We start from the raw sequence: 15,220 nt of genomic DNA, 5'->3' as shown, positions 1-15,220 counted from the left end.
TGTAACATGCACTTTTAAATGGGACAACCACTGTTGACAATCCAAAGTGCAATTACTCTTTGAAAACAAAATACAGACATTGCCAATTTCTACCATAGTGTATTCAGAACTAAGTTATAAAGTAAATTATAAGCAAAATCCTATCATCATTTGAATATTATGACAGCTAAAACTGATATGCTTTTTCTAATTCAGCAGCCAATCAATTCTTAGGACATCCCAATAGTGGTTCCAACATCTTGTTGATCATCACAATGACCTGGGAATAAAGATGTACATGACCCACGTCCAGAGACTGATTCAATAGATATGGAATAGGAAAGAAGAATTAAACACGCCCCTTCCTCCTCTACCCACTGCCAAAGTATCTGGCTGATTCCTACAGCTCTCTTTGGCAATAAAATGAAGATGGAATTCTGTAATACATTTTCCCCTGATTCTTTAAAGATTAAAGTCAAAACTGTCACAAAAATGCCTGTGACTTTTTTTTTCTTTTTTTAAAATTTTTTTTAACATTTATTTATTTTTAGAGACAGAGAGAGACAGATCATGAGCAGGGGAAGAGCAGAGAGAGAGGGACACACAGAATCTGAAGCAGGCTCCAGCCTCTGAGCTAGCTGTCAGCACAGAGCCCGATGCGGGGCTCGAACCCACAGACCACAAGATCATGACCTGAGCCAAAGTCAGACACCCAACCGACTGAACTCAAATTACTTAAGGTTCTAGGCCAACATGGAGTTCTGACCATTGAGTGTGAGAGTATAGAATCCTTGTCCATAATGTGAATTTTGCTTAGGCCTCTTGATACCACTATAAATTTATTCAAAGCCTTTCTCTCTCACAAACTCACTTCAAGTGCAATTAATTAAATGCTGATAGTTTTACACTTTAAACTAATTTAAAGCCTGTCTTCCCCACTAGATTATAAACTCCAAAGCTGCCAAAACCAAACCTGTCTTATTTATAACTACTAAGTGTTCAGCTCTAATAATGCTCAATAAAGATTAGTTGAAGAAATGCCACTGATATAGGGAATCTAAGTATTATGACAGAAGGTCAAAAGGCAAGAAACAAAATAAACGCAACAAGTATCTAATCTTTAAAGTAAAAACATCCACCAGGAATAAAACACAAGCAGAAGATCTTTTGTCATTACTTCTTACAGGGTTTTGCCACAGGTAAATTGCAAAAATTGATCTGCAGTGCTTTACTGATTAATTAGCTTTTAATTTCCTCAAATAAAAAAGATGATAATGATATTGACAAACTAAAGAGGAAAAAACAAAAGCGTCCTGAAAAAAAAAAAACTTTAAGACTAACTAGGTGCAAAGTGTTCCATCACTCAGCAAGTACTTGACACTCTGTTAAGCTCTGGGACTACTAAAGAGCAAATACACCTTACTATCCATCTTGTAAAATGAACAAACCAAACCAAACCTATTTTAGAGAATCATGAGAGAAAATATGAACCTAAATCCCATAAAAATTAAATTATACATCCGGGTTTCCACTGGGAAAAAATGTATATAATGAAATCATTTCCACCATTTCTCAAATCCAACTCAATGTTTATTATGCTAAGCCATATTACTGCAAAATCAGAAAACACAAATTTAAAAAGATTCAGGACAGCTGGGGTATATTCTTTATATAAAAGTAAATTCTCACACACACACACACACACACACACACACACACACACACACATTAAGTCCACTTCACATTACAAAATATATTGACAATATACTGCTAACATGTTTAGTTCATAGTTAATCTCCTAACTGACAAACTATGAGAGGTAGACTGATGATAAAAAATACTTTAGATAAACCTTGCTACTTGATCTACCTATAATTCCCAAGAAGTACAGTTTATGTATTAACAGTAAAAAAGAAAACATAGAAATTTTTTGCACACTTTAAATTACCTGCTAGACCTATACTAAAGATTTAATTCTGCCTTTAAAGATCTTTAAAAAAGACTGAAGAGCAATGCAAAAATAACCTGAACTAGGTTTAATGTATGAATTCAGCTGAAGATTTAAATAGACAGTATGATGTTGTACATAAAAAAGTTACTGCTAAAAATATAAGACTGCCTCCTTAAATCTGAGCTCTCACTTTATTGGGTTCTCTCATCAACCATAAAAAAAAAAACCCTATGTCTATAGATAGATAGATTCCTGTTTAGTCCTAGTTATAGAGCTAGTTATATTCAGTAGTGTCTATCTGTCCCCAATAAACATCCCCCTAAAATAAGTCTCTACTCTAACCTGAACTAATCAATCTTAATACTCACTCACAATGCTCCCCACACTCCATCCAACCCACCCACACCCACGCACACACACACCCACACACACATGCACAGACTTTCCAGTCAACTTTACATAGACTGAAAGAAAGTTTAATTTATAGAGAAGGTTTTCTTAAACATAGAGTTCTCCAAATGTCATTTGACAGACATCAATCAGGCTTATATAAAGTATAATTATATAAAGTAAATTTATATAATATTTATATTATATAAAGTAAATTTCTTTCAGAGCCACAGGTTCACCAAATTCTCTCTCACTTTTCAGGTCTTCACCTATGTTTTTCTCTCTGCCTATAACAACCTCCCATTTCCCTGGTCTGGTTCACTTCCAGCAATCCTTCAAACTCTAGGTTAGATGTTGCTTCCTCCAGGAAGCCTTCTGATCCCTTCTGTTTTTTGTTAAGAATTCTTCACTCCTACTCCCATAGCATGCAATACATCTATACTATATTATCCCACTATCTTGCAATTAATTATTTTTCTATACTCCCATTAAGAAGCTGAAAGAGGACAGAGAAGATATCCTTATTCTTTCCACTATATTCCCAGCCCTCAGGACCAAGCCTGATTGATGTCTGTCAAATGACATTTGGAGAACTCTATGTTTAAGAAAACCTTCTCTATAAATTAAACTTTCTTTCAGTCTATGTAAAGTTGACTGGAAAGTCAAAAAAGAGACCTCAAAGATTTTTTTTTAGTGCTTTATTTTTTGAGAGACAGAAGCATGAGCAGCATAGGGGCAGAGAGAGAGAGAGAGAGAGAGAGAGAGAGAGAGAGAGAGACACACAAAGAATCCAAAGCAGGCTCCAGGCTTTGAGCTATCAGCACAGAGCCCGACCCAGGGCTCAAACCCACGAACAGAAGAGCATGACCTGAGCCAAACTCAGACGTTCAACCAATGAGCGACCCAGGCTCCCCTAGACCTCAAAGATTTTCTAATTCAACTGACAAATTTTACAAATGAGAAAAATAAGATGTCACTCATTCCATGAATACAGACAAGAGAAGTTCTTCCCTAAGTTAGTAGCTGCCATTTAAGGTTTTGTTGTTTTTTCCATGTGGTCATAATGGCTTTGGTCATAATGGTCTAATCAGCTACTATTTTTTTTATTGCTTTGCTCACCAACAATTAGGCACAGCCAATCCACTTCTGCCTCTGTCAACAGCTAAAACTTCCTACCTGAGCCAACAACAACCAACATGGTCATCTAAACAGCAACATAAAGTTCTTCCACAACTCTTGATCCAGCAAGAGCCATGCTATCTGACTCCTAATTATTTCTCTTCCTATATTAATAACTTTTTTTTTGCCTCAGGTTTTAAAGCTATCTTAGAATTCACTATTTACTGTTACATAGATCATTAATCAGTAGCTTTCCAAAAAACCAGCCCTCCAAAGGGCAGGTTTCTGATGCCTAGAAATTAGCTAATTAGTGAATATTTCAGATTCTAATAATAGATGCTCATAAAAATTACTTAAACCTCATCAAGGATTTAGTCATGTGCTATTCCTTAATGTCAAAAACACTGTATGTACTGAGTTAACAAGATTTTTTTCAAAAGGAATCAGTATTCAGTTTTACAGTAGGGTGGATTGCAGTCACTTTACATGATGTGGTATTAATTCTAACTTTTCTGTGCTAGACAAAGATAAGCTTTCATTTTTCCTCAATATATGAATATGTTGGTCAATGATCATTTTAAATTGTAGCAATAATGAATTTTTTAAATGTTTATGTTTGATTTTGTGAGAAAGAGCACATGGTTCATATGCACGTATGTGGAGAAGGAGCGGGGGGAGTGGGGGGAGAGAGAGAGAAAGAGAGAGAGAGAGAATCCCAAGCAGGCTGTCAGCGCAGAGGCCAAACAGGGCACAAGCCATGAGATCATAAGCTGAGCCAAAATCAAGAATCAAACACTTAACCAACAGAGCCACCAGGAGGCCCTAAATTGTAGCAATAATCATTTTTAAATGGTATATTGTTGGCTTTGTTGATGATTCACACATCAGCTCAATCTTTTTTAGCATTACTGTTTAAACACAGTATCATCTCAACATTGCAAGAAAATCCATAATTTGTGTCAAAACTAATTTCCAAGGCCAGTGTACTAAGGAAATTTCTAGCTGATCATCCTTTAACAAAAGTTCTTGAAGGTTAAAAAAAAATATAACAAGGAAAACCTAAGAAAATTTAAATTATTGGGGCACCTCAGTGGCTCAGTCAGTCAAGCATCCAACTTCGGCTCAGGTCATGATCACATGGTTTGTGGGTTTGAGCCCCACGTCAGGCTCTGTGCTGAAAGCTCAGAGCCTGGAGCCTGTCTTCGGATTCCATGTCTCCCCCTCTCTCTGACCCTCCCCTGCTCATGCTGTCTCTCTCTCTCTCAAAAATAAAACATTAAAAAGAATTTTTTTAAAGAAAATTTAAATTATTATCTTAAAACCATCATCTATAAGAGCTGGTTAAAAAAAATTACTAGGTTAATTATGGAAGACTGCCACATACTACAATAAATTCATAAGTAAAATCAAATCATTCTAGTACCTACTTGGTGAATCTTTTAGTTTAACAAACATTTATTGAACACCTATTAAATATCAGGACACAATGCTATTCACTGGAAACACAAAAGGATCTGATCTGTGCCCTTAAGAAATTCCCAAAGTAATATAAATGGCTGCTCCTCTGGGAACATAGCCCCAAATGACATGCTTTGAAGAAGAATGTAAGAACAACAAATCAATTAAATCTACACCTTTCTTATTCATCCAAAAAACATCTAGTTCAATTTTAAATTTCCTACAATTATTATGTAACACCCAAAACAACCAAAAACAAAATCCATATCATATGGCACTCTCTTATGTATCTCTGACAAATCACACTTCCAACCTAAGTTTTTGTTTGCAGAGTTAGGACTGAGGCATGGCCATCCAGTCACAGCTTACACTAAATGCAAGTAATGTTGCTTTAAATAGTGCAAAAACAAAACAAACTCTTCTAAGAAGTTAAATGACCAAACCTAAATTTAAAATGAAAAATGACAATAGCAAATATCACACAAAGCTAATTCTCATTTCCCACTACTATTTACTCCTCAATTAGATTCAGAAAAGATACCCTTCCTTACACAGTAGTGTATTCTACAGGCAGAATCTTTTTTCTACAATACTATATTTTACCTCTTTTTTCAATTTATATATTATAAGGATTCAAAGAAAGTATCAACTTCATATTAAGGACCAGTTTTGAATACCAAACTAAATAATTATCATTTTCTTTTCTTTTCATTTTTCTGTTGCCAGCCTTAGGACATTCAATAGTTCCTTTCCCTCTAGCAAAAGGCTGAGAGACTAAAAAAAGAATATTAAGCTCAATTAAATCAATTTTAATAAATGTCTCATGTAAGTACACCTTTTTGTTGTTGCTGTTACTTAAAAAACAACAGTGATATGTACTGTTAATAAAGCAAAAATACACAACAGGGCACAGAGTCAGCTACTACTCATAATGGGGAAACATGAGGGCTATATGTATAGATAGTCTTGGAAGAAGACACACAAGCCATGTAGCAGTGGTTGCGACTAATTTTTCTATTTTCTATATCCTTTTGTACTTCCTTCTTATGTTTTTAAACCACAGGCATTTACGACTTAATTTGGTAACACTATTTATTCCAGTATAGGTATATTACTTAACTCCAAAAAGAAAAAAATCTATTCAAATTAATTTACAAGTAAAGCAGCCAAAAATAGAGATATTAGAGGTCAGGTAGGATAACTTAAAGCTAGCAAAACAGTCCAAAGCAAAAACTAAAGTGTAAGGCAAAGAGAAAAAGTCAAAACTGATCAAGCAGTCAGTACAGCACACCGGACTTGAAAATTGAGAGAACTTCTTCCTTAGCCTTTCATGAACTTTCAGGTTGGGCAGGAATTCATACCAGGTCATACACAGCCCAATGTAGGCTAGAGGTGAGTCACACAGAGATGATACAGTAGTAGACAACTATCTGAGCTTAAAGATTAAGCTAGATATCCTACCACATTACCAATACCCAACCTGACTTAGCTTCTATAGCTTAACAAGAGCAAAAGCATGAACTTCAGATAGTTCTTTAAATGCAGTGTGTGTGACCAACTGTAAAGGAAAGAACCTAGAAAGAAATGAGTCATTGAAGGCGTGGTTGGGAGTAGAATGGGACCAGGAGGAACTTACAGGGTGAGAATGGATTTTGTCTCTAAGTCATGTGGCCCAAATTTCCATTCTATCTGCCCCAAGTTTCAGTCAGCCAAGATTTGGATACTTCAATGCTAAAGAGCTTAGTAGACTTTAGATTACACAGGTATGTGAGAGACTACAATCTTGAGAAATTTTAAATTGCTTAGTATTGAGACACAATAATGAAGTAAAAGAATCTCTCTTTATAAATACAAAGTTAGTTTCTTTGCATCACAAAGCATATTTCTAAATCACTTCTAATTTAAATTACTGGGTACTTAGAATTAACTTTATAGTATTTTCAAAATTTTCCTAAATAAAACATAACTCAAAAGGCAAATCTGTGGGGTGCCTGGGTGGCTCAGTCGGTTAGGTGTCTGACTTCAGCTCAGGTCATGAATTCGCAGTCTGTGGATTCAAGTCCCACGTCCAGCTCTGCGCTGATCATTCAGAGCCCAGAGCCTGCTTCAGATTCTGTCTCCCTCTCTCTCTGCCCCTCCCCTGCTCACCCTCTATTTCTCAAAAATGAATAAATGTTAAAAAAATAAAAAATAAAAAAAAGATGGCAAATCTGCTGGAGACAGTTCAAAAAGAACATTTTACCCAATTCATGGATTCTTTTCTATGGCCTTGATTGTAAAGAAATAGCAAACACAGAAAACAAAGATGACCACAGTGCAAAAGAAAACAATTTCATTTTTAAATATTCATCCTCCACAGTTAAACACAGATTTTTGAGAACAGGATCTTCTTGGAAAGGGATATTTTACATGACAAAAAATTTATGAATGAACCAATTCTAACTTAATCAAATAACAATACTATAATAAATCGAAGTAGTATAAAATAACTTGATTAATTCCAAATTTTGGATTTTTTAAATTTTATTTAACTAGCATAGAGTGCAATATTGGATTCAGGAGTAGAAGTCAGTGATTCATCACTTGAATATAATCCCAGGGGTCATCACAAGTGCCCTCCTTACACCCATCACCCATCTAGCTAACCTCCCACCCACCTCCCTCCATCAACCCTCCGTTTGTTCTCTATCTTAAGACTCTCTTGTGGTTTGTTTCCCTCTCTCCTCTTCTCTCCCCAACCCCCACCTTATGTTCATCTGTTTTGTTTCTTAAATTCCATATATTAGTGAAATCATATGGTATTTGTCTTTCTCTGTAAATTTTGGATTTTAAAAACGTATAGCAAAGAATATAACTAAATGTAAGAAGCTATTATCTTCATTTCCAGGAGAGTGCAAAAAGAATTATTTCTCTACTAAAAGTAGCTAACAAACTCTTACTACAAACAGAAACTAACCATTCTTGTTATCCCAGAAATATATTATAAATACTGCCCCTAAGGAGTAAAATTTTAGTTGTCTTTACCATAGGAAAATCTGACCTATCAGTTACTTTTGTCAATGAAGAGCAACTATGAAAAGTACAAAAAAACAAGAAACCACCCTAAAATAGGTTTACCACCATCCAACATGAGCAAGGCATGAGATTAAACTCAATACTTAACTATATTAAATATATATAAAAGCAATGCCATGAGGACTGTAGATGAAAAACCCAAGAAATAGATATTTAAAGTCAGAAAACTTTTTTATTTTAAATTAAGGAACAAGCTATTTCTTAGATGCTAAAATGAAGCTAATATATACCATTTCTCTTTACTTAAAAACAAGCACCTCAAAGGATTTATCAAACACATAAAACAAGTAGTTACATATAAATCATCTCTTCCTTTGAATCCAGAAATTTTTCATTAAAATAGTAAGCTTTAGAATAATAACAAAAGATATTCTAATCCTTCAAGTTTCCATCAGTTAGGTGTCCCACCAATCATGTGTGTTTGCTTATTTATCCCTAACTCAATAATGTGTGATGTCAAAGAAGCCAAATCTACAAAAGTGGATAAGTGGATTATAAGAATCACAGCAGCCTAAGATCTTACTGATAACACAGTTCTGACAGTTCTCAATCATGTATATGTAGTAAGTAACAACTATTTTAAAGCACTGGATTGCACCTGTACAAGTACCCTTATTATACACGCAATTACTATAATAATCTACTAGAAAGAAAAGCTAAACACATGCAGCCGAAGATACCAGGACTGGAATAAGCATTTTTCCTATCTTGTCCTCCATTAAAGATACTGAAACTCTAGGGTTAGGCAGAAGAAGAAGAGTCACATAAAGAAAGATGATAAATTAGTCTAAAATAAGTGGCATCTCAGACATTGCGAATAAATAATCTACTCTGCCAATGCTTTTAAAGACCAATATAATTCACTACTGCCCTCTGAGAGTTTATAAAGAATGTGCCAAAAAATAACAGTAAATCATTACCAATAAAAATACCACATATATTTCTTTAAACCATACTAAATAAGTTTATTTCCATATAATATATAATATACAGTACTGAAAAAGAATCTAGGTCAAGTCAATATTTACCCATCCATTTTTTAAAATATGGCAATTAAAAGTATTCTACAAAACCAATGTATACATTTTAATATTTTTTAAAAATTAATTCTAAGAATTTCTAGGTAGTTTTTAACTACTATGTGAAGATTGAAAAATACATTCTAAAACATTCATACCTGATCGAAAGCACTCAATTATTTGTTGAATACCAGATTTGGATGTCTGTAGTGGTTGCTGTAACAAAGGAGCATCTCCAGGTTCCAGGATATAAACTACATGGAAGACAAACACCCACCCCAATCCCCACAAAAAAAGGGTTATTTAAATCATTTACTATTAAAGTAAAACAATGGTTTGCTACAATCATGTTAACGATGATCACACTTGTTTGTATATATTTCACCATCATCTTTGAAAGGCAATATGAAATAACGGGAAAACTAACTGAAGCTATCCTCAATTCAAGGCTAAATTAAAACTATGTAAGGCTTCAACTGCAAAGACTTACTATTTTGGTATTATTTAGTGTATATCTGTCATGTCTGCCTTTTTATTCCCCTTGAAGAGGAACTACTGTATTTAACCAAAATTCTAGGGCAATGATGGCCTAGCCACATCTCATAAACCACTCCAAAACCCTCTGGACAATCTAGTACAGCTCTATGGGCAATTATGAGAGCAAAACTCAAAAACCACTGCCTAAGGGAAGAAGTAGTGAAGTTTACAATGACAGATGTTCAAGAATGTTCACTGCAGTACTCTGGAGCACTGTAAATAATTCAGAAAAAATTCAAACACCTTAAAAGTCTCTCAATAGGAACCGACTAAATAAACCATGAAATATCCCTACAACGGAATCCTTCAGGGCTCTTAGAAAGGAAGAGCTAGATCTACATATACTAACAACAAAGAAAGTCAGTAATAGATTAAGCAACAAAAACAGATTATGAAATATGATCTCCCTCATATTAATGTATTATTTCAATAAATACAGAAAGGAATTTAATGTACACGTGTGTATGTACAGACACTAACACAAACACGAAAAGTCTGGTGGAATACCAACAAAACAAGGGTTCTGTTAGGGTGATTTTCACTTTCTGCCTCATACTTCACTAGTGAGTGCTTTAGAGCCTGGGCTTTCAGAAGAGTGCATGTTAGAAAAAGACACATTTCTATAATGAGTAAAATTATTTCCACTTTAAAAATAAAATTTTGGGGGTGCCCGGGTGGCTCAGTCGGTTAAGCATCCAACTTCGGCTCGGGTCATGATCTCATGGTTCATGGGTTCGAGCCCCGTGTCAGGCTCTATGCTGACCACTAGCTCAGAGCCTGGAGCCTGTCTTCAGATCCTGTGACTCCTCTCTCTGACCCTCCCCTGCTCACGCTGTCTCTTTCTCTCAGAGCCTGGAGCCTATCTTCAGATCCTGTGACTCCTTCTCTCTCTGGCCCTCCCCTGGCTCATGCTGTCTGTCTCTTTCTCTCAAAAATAAATAAAAACATTAAAAAAATTTTTTAAATAAAATTTTTCATTTTCATATACAAAGATCTCTTTTCCAAAATTGTCAGGTTCACAGTGTAATTATGTAATAAATTAGATTATGATAAAAAGTAACTGAAAAGGAAAACTGAGTTTTCCCGTCAGATCCCAAAAAGAGACACGATTGTGGTACAGAAAAACCAGTCACTTTAATTAACTCTTTTTTCAATATGTTATATAATGTTCTACTCTACTATTACCATCTTAAAACCCAGGATAGTCCAGTCTGTGGGAAAATAAGGAGATGTGTGCTGCTACTGCTTCAGGACCTGGTCTTGGACAGCAGTTAGCTTTCTGATAAGGGGGCTAAGGCTTGCTGTGCTGTATACAGACACAGCCTTAGATTCTCTTTAAGTCTTCAAGTTTGTGCTCAGTGTTCACCAAACAGGAGGAACTATGTCTCAGCACCAAGTCATTTTACTAAATACAACTTTCCCAATTTTAAGAGATGCTTTAGGAGTATTCTAAATGAATAACATGCACATATCCACAATTCATTCTGAGAACATCTGACATTGGTACTACTTGCAGTGATTTAAGAATATAAAGACTCCAGACCTGGACTTAGACCAAAAATATTTTTTTCTACCATTTATTAGATACAACTAAGGCAAATTAAACTCTCTGATCTCATTCTCATCTCTACAATGGGGATAATAAAAGTATCCAAATCTTAGGGTTGTATGAGGATTAAATCAGCTAATGCAAGTAAACTGGTTGACTGTTTAAAAAAGAGCCTATGATCTAGTAAGTGCTCAACAAATATTCTATCAACGCCACCACCACCACCACCATCATGATGTAAAAATCAATTGCTTTTTAACACAAAAAACTGAAAAATTGTTTCCAAAATCTAAGAGTAGAATTCAACCCCTTAAAGATACAATAGCAGAAGCTTGTAAATAAACTGATGATACCATTTATTGAGATTAGATGGATCTCTTTTCACTATTTGTATATTATAACATCTGACAAATGTTTACCAAAAAGTACTAGTATCCACCAAAAAAAAAAAAGGGTAGAAATTTTATAATTGTAAAAAACCAAAAGGTCAAGGTTTGGTTCTATAAGTGGCAAGAATTCTAGAAAGGGAGAATAAAAATAACAGTAATGAATAAGGGATGGATAAGGGGAAAATATGATAACTCGTCCTGAGAGTCCCCTTTCCTCATTTAAAAATGCTCCAGGGGTGCCTGGGTGGTTCAGTCGATTAAGTGTCCGACTTCAGCTCCGGTCATGATCTCACGGTTCATGGGTTCAAGCCCTGCATCAGGCTCCGTGCTAATAGCTCAGAGTCTGGAGCCTGCTTCAGATTCTGTGTCTCCCTCTGTCTGCCCCTCCCCTACACATGCTCTGTTTATCTCTGTCTCAATAATAAATTAAAACATTTAAAAAAAATTTTTTTTAAAAAAAAGCTCCAGAAAACTTTCTATAATACATCAGCTTCCACTTCCACATGACAACATCTGATTTCAAAGCCAAAGCAAAACTTTGTTACCCAATCACCTTCAGAACACTGCTACCACCAGACACATCAGCATCCTGAGACACCATTTAAAAGAACTGCAGGTTTAGCTTAGTTATCCACAGATACATCCACTTAATATACAGATCTGTGTCATTCCCATTGTAAAAAAAATAAAAAATATCTTCTTCATTTGAAAATATACTCTCAACCCTAAAAAAAAATTTACATTAGTATTTTATAAAAGTTTCCTTTCATATATCCTACAATCCTTCCCAAGATCTGTTTATATGACCATTAGGGGAAAAACCCACCATCTCCCTCCAGTCAAAATATCCAAACACTCAGAAGTTAACATCTGTCTTTACATCCTTCTAAGAACACACTCCTCAGAATCAAATACCTTCTTTGTAACAGTCTCTCCTAGCTTAAAACAAGTGCCTTAAAAAGATCTCCCGTCTGGCATTTACTTACAAATAATAGAAAATAGGGAAGCAGTTGGAGGGTGGAGAGGGCACTGTGGAGAAGGGAGAATATAGATGAAATAATAATGTCCATGTATTAATAACAGATGGAGTTGTGTGATGGTTACATCAGGTTCCTTCTACCATTCTCTCTACTTCTGAATGTTTGAAATTTTCTGTAAGGAACATTCTTAAAACATAACTTAAAAAGTACTTCACATACACTGCCAGGTTTTTAACACCACTTTTCACTACAAATTGCCCCATCCTACCACAGCTTCCTCAGGAACACACTGCTCTCATCCAAGGACCCGCCCCCTATTCATAATTCAAAAGGATAGACCAAGTGATTGGTCGTTAAAAGAATTTCTCAAACACCATGTTATCTCCTTCCCTCCATCTGAAGGCATCTTCTTTCAAAAACTATCACATCATAACATATTCCTCTTGGTACTGGAAATATCCTCCCACTCAGCACATAACTTCCTCTGAAATAATGACAACTAACTAACCTATAGGTTAACAAACTTCTAGCTTTCCACCATAGTAGTGTTCAGAATGTTTAATTCTGGCTAAGAAAGCAAAGAAACACTAACTGCTTTTGATCTGGTAGTCTGAAAAATAAACTACGCTGAAAAAATTTCTCACAAAAGAAAAGTTTAATTTTTAAAATTCATGCAACTTGGATGATTTGTTAATGAGGGAGGAAAAAACAAAGAAGTTCCAATACATATTAAAAAGTTCAACTGTGAAAAACATCTTTAAAAAGACATTGAAGTCTCTAGAAAACTTTAGTTATCAGAATACACTAAATAACATATGGTCACAAATTATCTTATTTACTTTATATCCATTTCTTTCACTCAAAAGTTCTACAAGGGAATGACCTTATCTGTTCTGTTCATCCCCATTGCCTTGGACAACACCTAGCACCTAATAGGTGCTCAATAATAACTTGTCAAAGAAATAAATAAATAAAATGAACACATAAACGTGTTCCTAATTAAGAAGCTTTAATAAAATGACTTCCTTAACTCATTCAACTTAAATGGCTTGAAATGTTAAAAAAAAAAAAAAAAAAAACACCAAAACTGGAATAAAAGGTCAGTAGAACACAACTGTAAAAGGCATTCACAGCCTCCTACTTCAAAACTAGCAAACTCCAATATTTAGTAAAACATAAATGACACACAAAATATGCAGTATGAAGGGGTGCTGAATATTAGATAGGTCAGGGACAGTAGAACAGAAACACGGTCCTGTCCTGCGACAATTTTCTTAGCAGAAGTAAGTTATTACTGATTTCCAGCAAGCCAATAAGGGAGATGGGGTCACAGTACAAATTTTACTCTCATGTGTACAAACGTTTTTTGAAAATGGGAATTCTTCCCCTTTACCACTACCATTTTTTTCCCATTAGTCAAAAAAGTTCACTACTTGAAATGAACTCTACTATGATAGGACCAAGTACACAGGAGCAGTCAAAATACTCCAACAAAAAAACAAGCAAAACCATAAAAATTCCTAATAACTTTAAGGTCAATAATAAACACCTGCCTTTAAACTAGAATATAATAAATAGCCTCTCTTTGGGCTAGTCACATATGTATTCAATGATTCCCTTGTAAGTTGTACCTCTAAACGTTTGTGACAAAACACATCAAACTTTAAATAACTAGAAAAACTCAACAGTTTATCTGCCACATTTATCAGTTTTCTAATATTCTCATGAGACTCAAAAAAGGAACTTTTTCATTCCATAAATCCAAGTAAAAACGGTTTCACTGAATAAAACCTCCTTAACGGATCCTTAGTAAAAAAAACAAACAAACAAACAAACAAAACATGAAAAAAAACCCACTTGTGTATTCTACCTAAATAATCAGTTTTTTTTAATTTTACCATACACTATGTTCCGTCCAAGACAATTTTGCAGTTAGCAAAAAGCTGATTCTTCCAACAAGTTGAGTTTAACAAACTTCTTAGCCCAACCTAAACTCACTTTTTTTTGCTCTAACCGCTATTCCCGGATAAAAACGCACGAGAAACTCTTGACTTTCAAAAGTTTAAATGAATCCACTTTCACAAAGACAAATACTAGCATTCTACTACCTATTTTCTCCTTTCTCTTTAGTTTTAAACGTTCAGAGGGCAAGAGGGTATACTACTAACTGCAGGCTGCCTTGAAAGAAGGAAAAGGGACTGAGTGATTGACCTAGTGGAAAAGATTTAAGGTGACACTTGCAGTACTTTTTTTAAGGGATCAAGCAGGGGAGACCTCTTGTTTGTACAAGCTTTTAGCTTCATAACTAGTTTTATGCTGGGGAAAATTATAGCCTGCTTCCTTGGAAATGACTTCTTGGGCAGGAGGAAAAGATCACTGGAAGGAAACACAAGGCAAAGTGACCCTGACGGAGGACAAAGTAACTGGAGAAGAAAGGAGTATACCTGGTTCACAGCATCCGTGATGATGGTGGTCAGTCTGACAGTATTTGTCCCTTAAAGGCATTTTCAGGGGGCAAGACCTACTTTCCTTTCACTGTAAGAAGCTCTTCATTGCGGCTTGGCTGTTGAAAGAAGCACAAACCCGTCACTCGCCCTGAACTTCCTGGGGGGGCTCTGGCTCTATTTTCCAGATACGTTCCCTCCACCCGCGCTCCGCTTCCCCTCCACGGACCCGCACCTTCCTCCCGAACTGAAAAAGAAACACGCACGAAGGTTTCGCCAGCCCGAACTCCCGCACAGGTTCATCGCCCTACCCGGAAACGCAGCCTGGGG

General features: G+C 35.5%; 1 protein-coding gene across 2 annotated transcripts in view; it reads right to left on the bottom strand.

The window, feature by feature from the left end:
- The window catches only part of ZNF800 (zinc finger protein 800), a 46,798-nt gene extending 31,793 nt beyond the window's left edge, over positions 1 to 15,005 (bottom strand). For both annotated transcript variants that reach the window (XM_029923984.1, XM_029923993.1), the window contains exons 1-2: positions 14,891 to 15,005; positions 9,150 to 9,245 (exon numbers count right to left, since the gene is read on the bottom strand). In XM_029923984.1, the coding sequence (XP_029779844.1) occupies positions 9,150 to 9,245; positions 14,891 to 14,951 (157 nt within the window). In that variant the 5' untranslated portion in view covers positions 14,952 to 15,005. The remainder of the gene's footprint in view (positions 1 to 9,149; positions 9,246 to 14,890) is intronic.
- Positions 15,006 to 15,220: the final 215 nt, after the last annotated feature.

The sequence above is a fragment of the Suricata suricatta genome, chromosome 2 (genome assembly GCF_006229205.1).
Source record: "Suricata suricatta isolate VVHF042 chromosome 2, meerkat_22Aug2017_6uvM2_HiC, whole genome shotgun sequence".
NCBI lineage: Eukaryota > Metazoa > Chordata > Mammalia > Carnivora > Herpestidae > Suricata > Suricata suricatta.
Note: the sequence above shows the minus strand (reverse complement) of the source record. Positions and strands in the feature narration are given on the sequence as shown.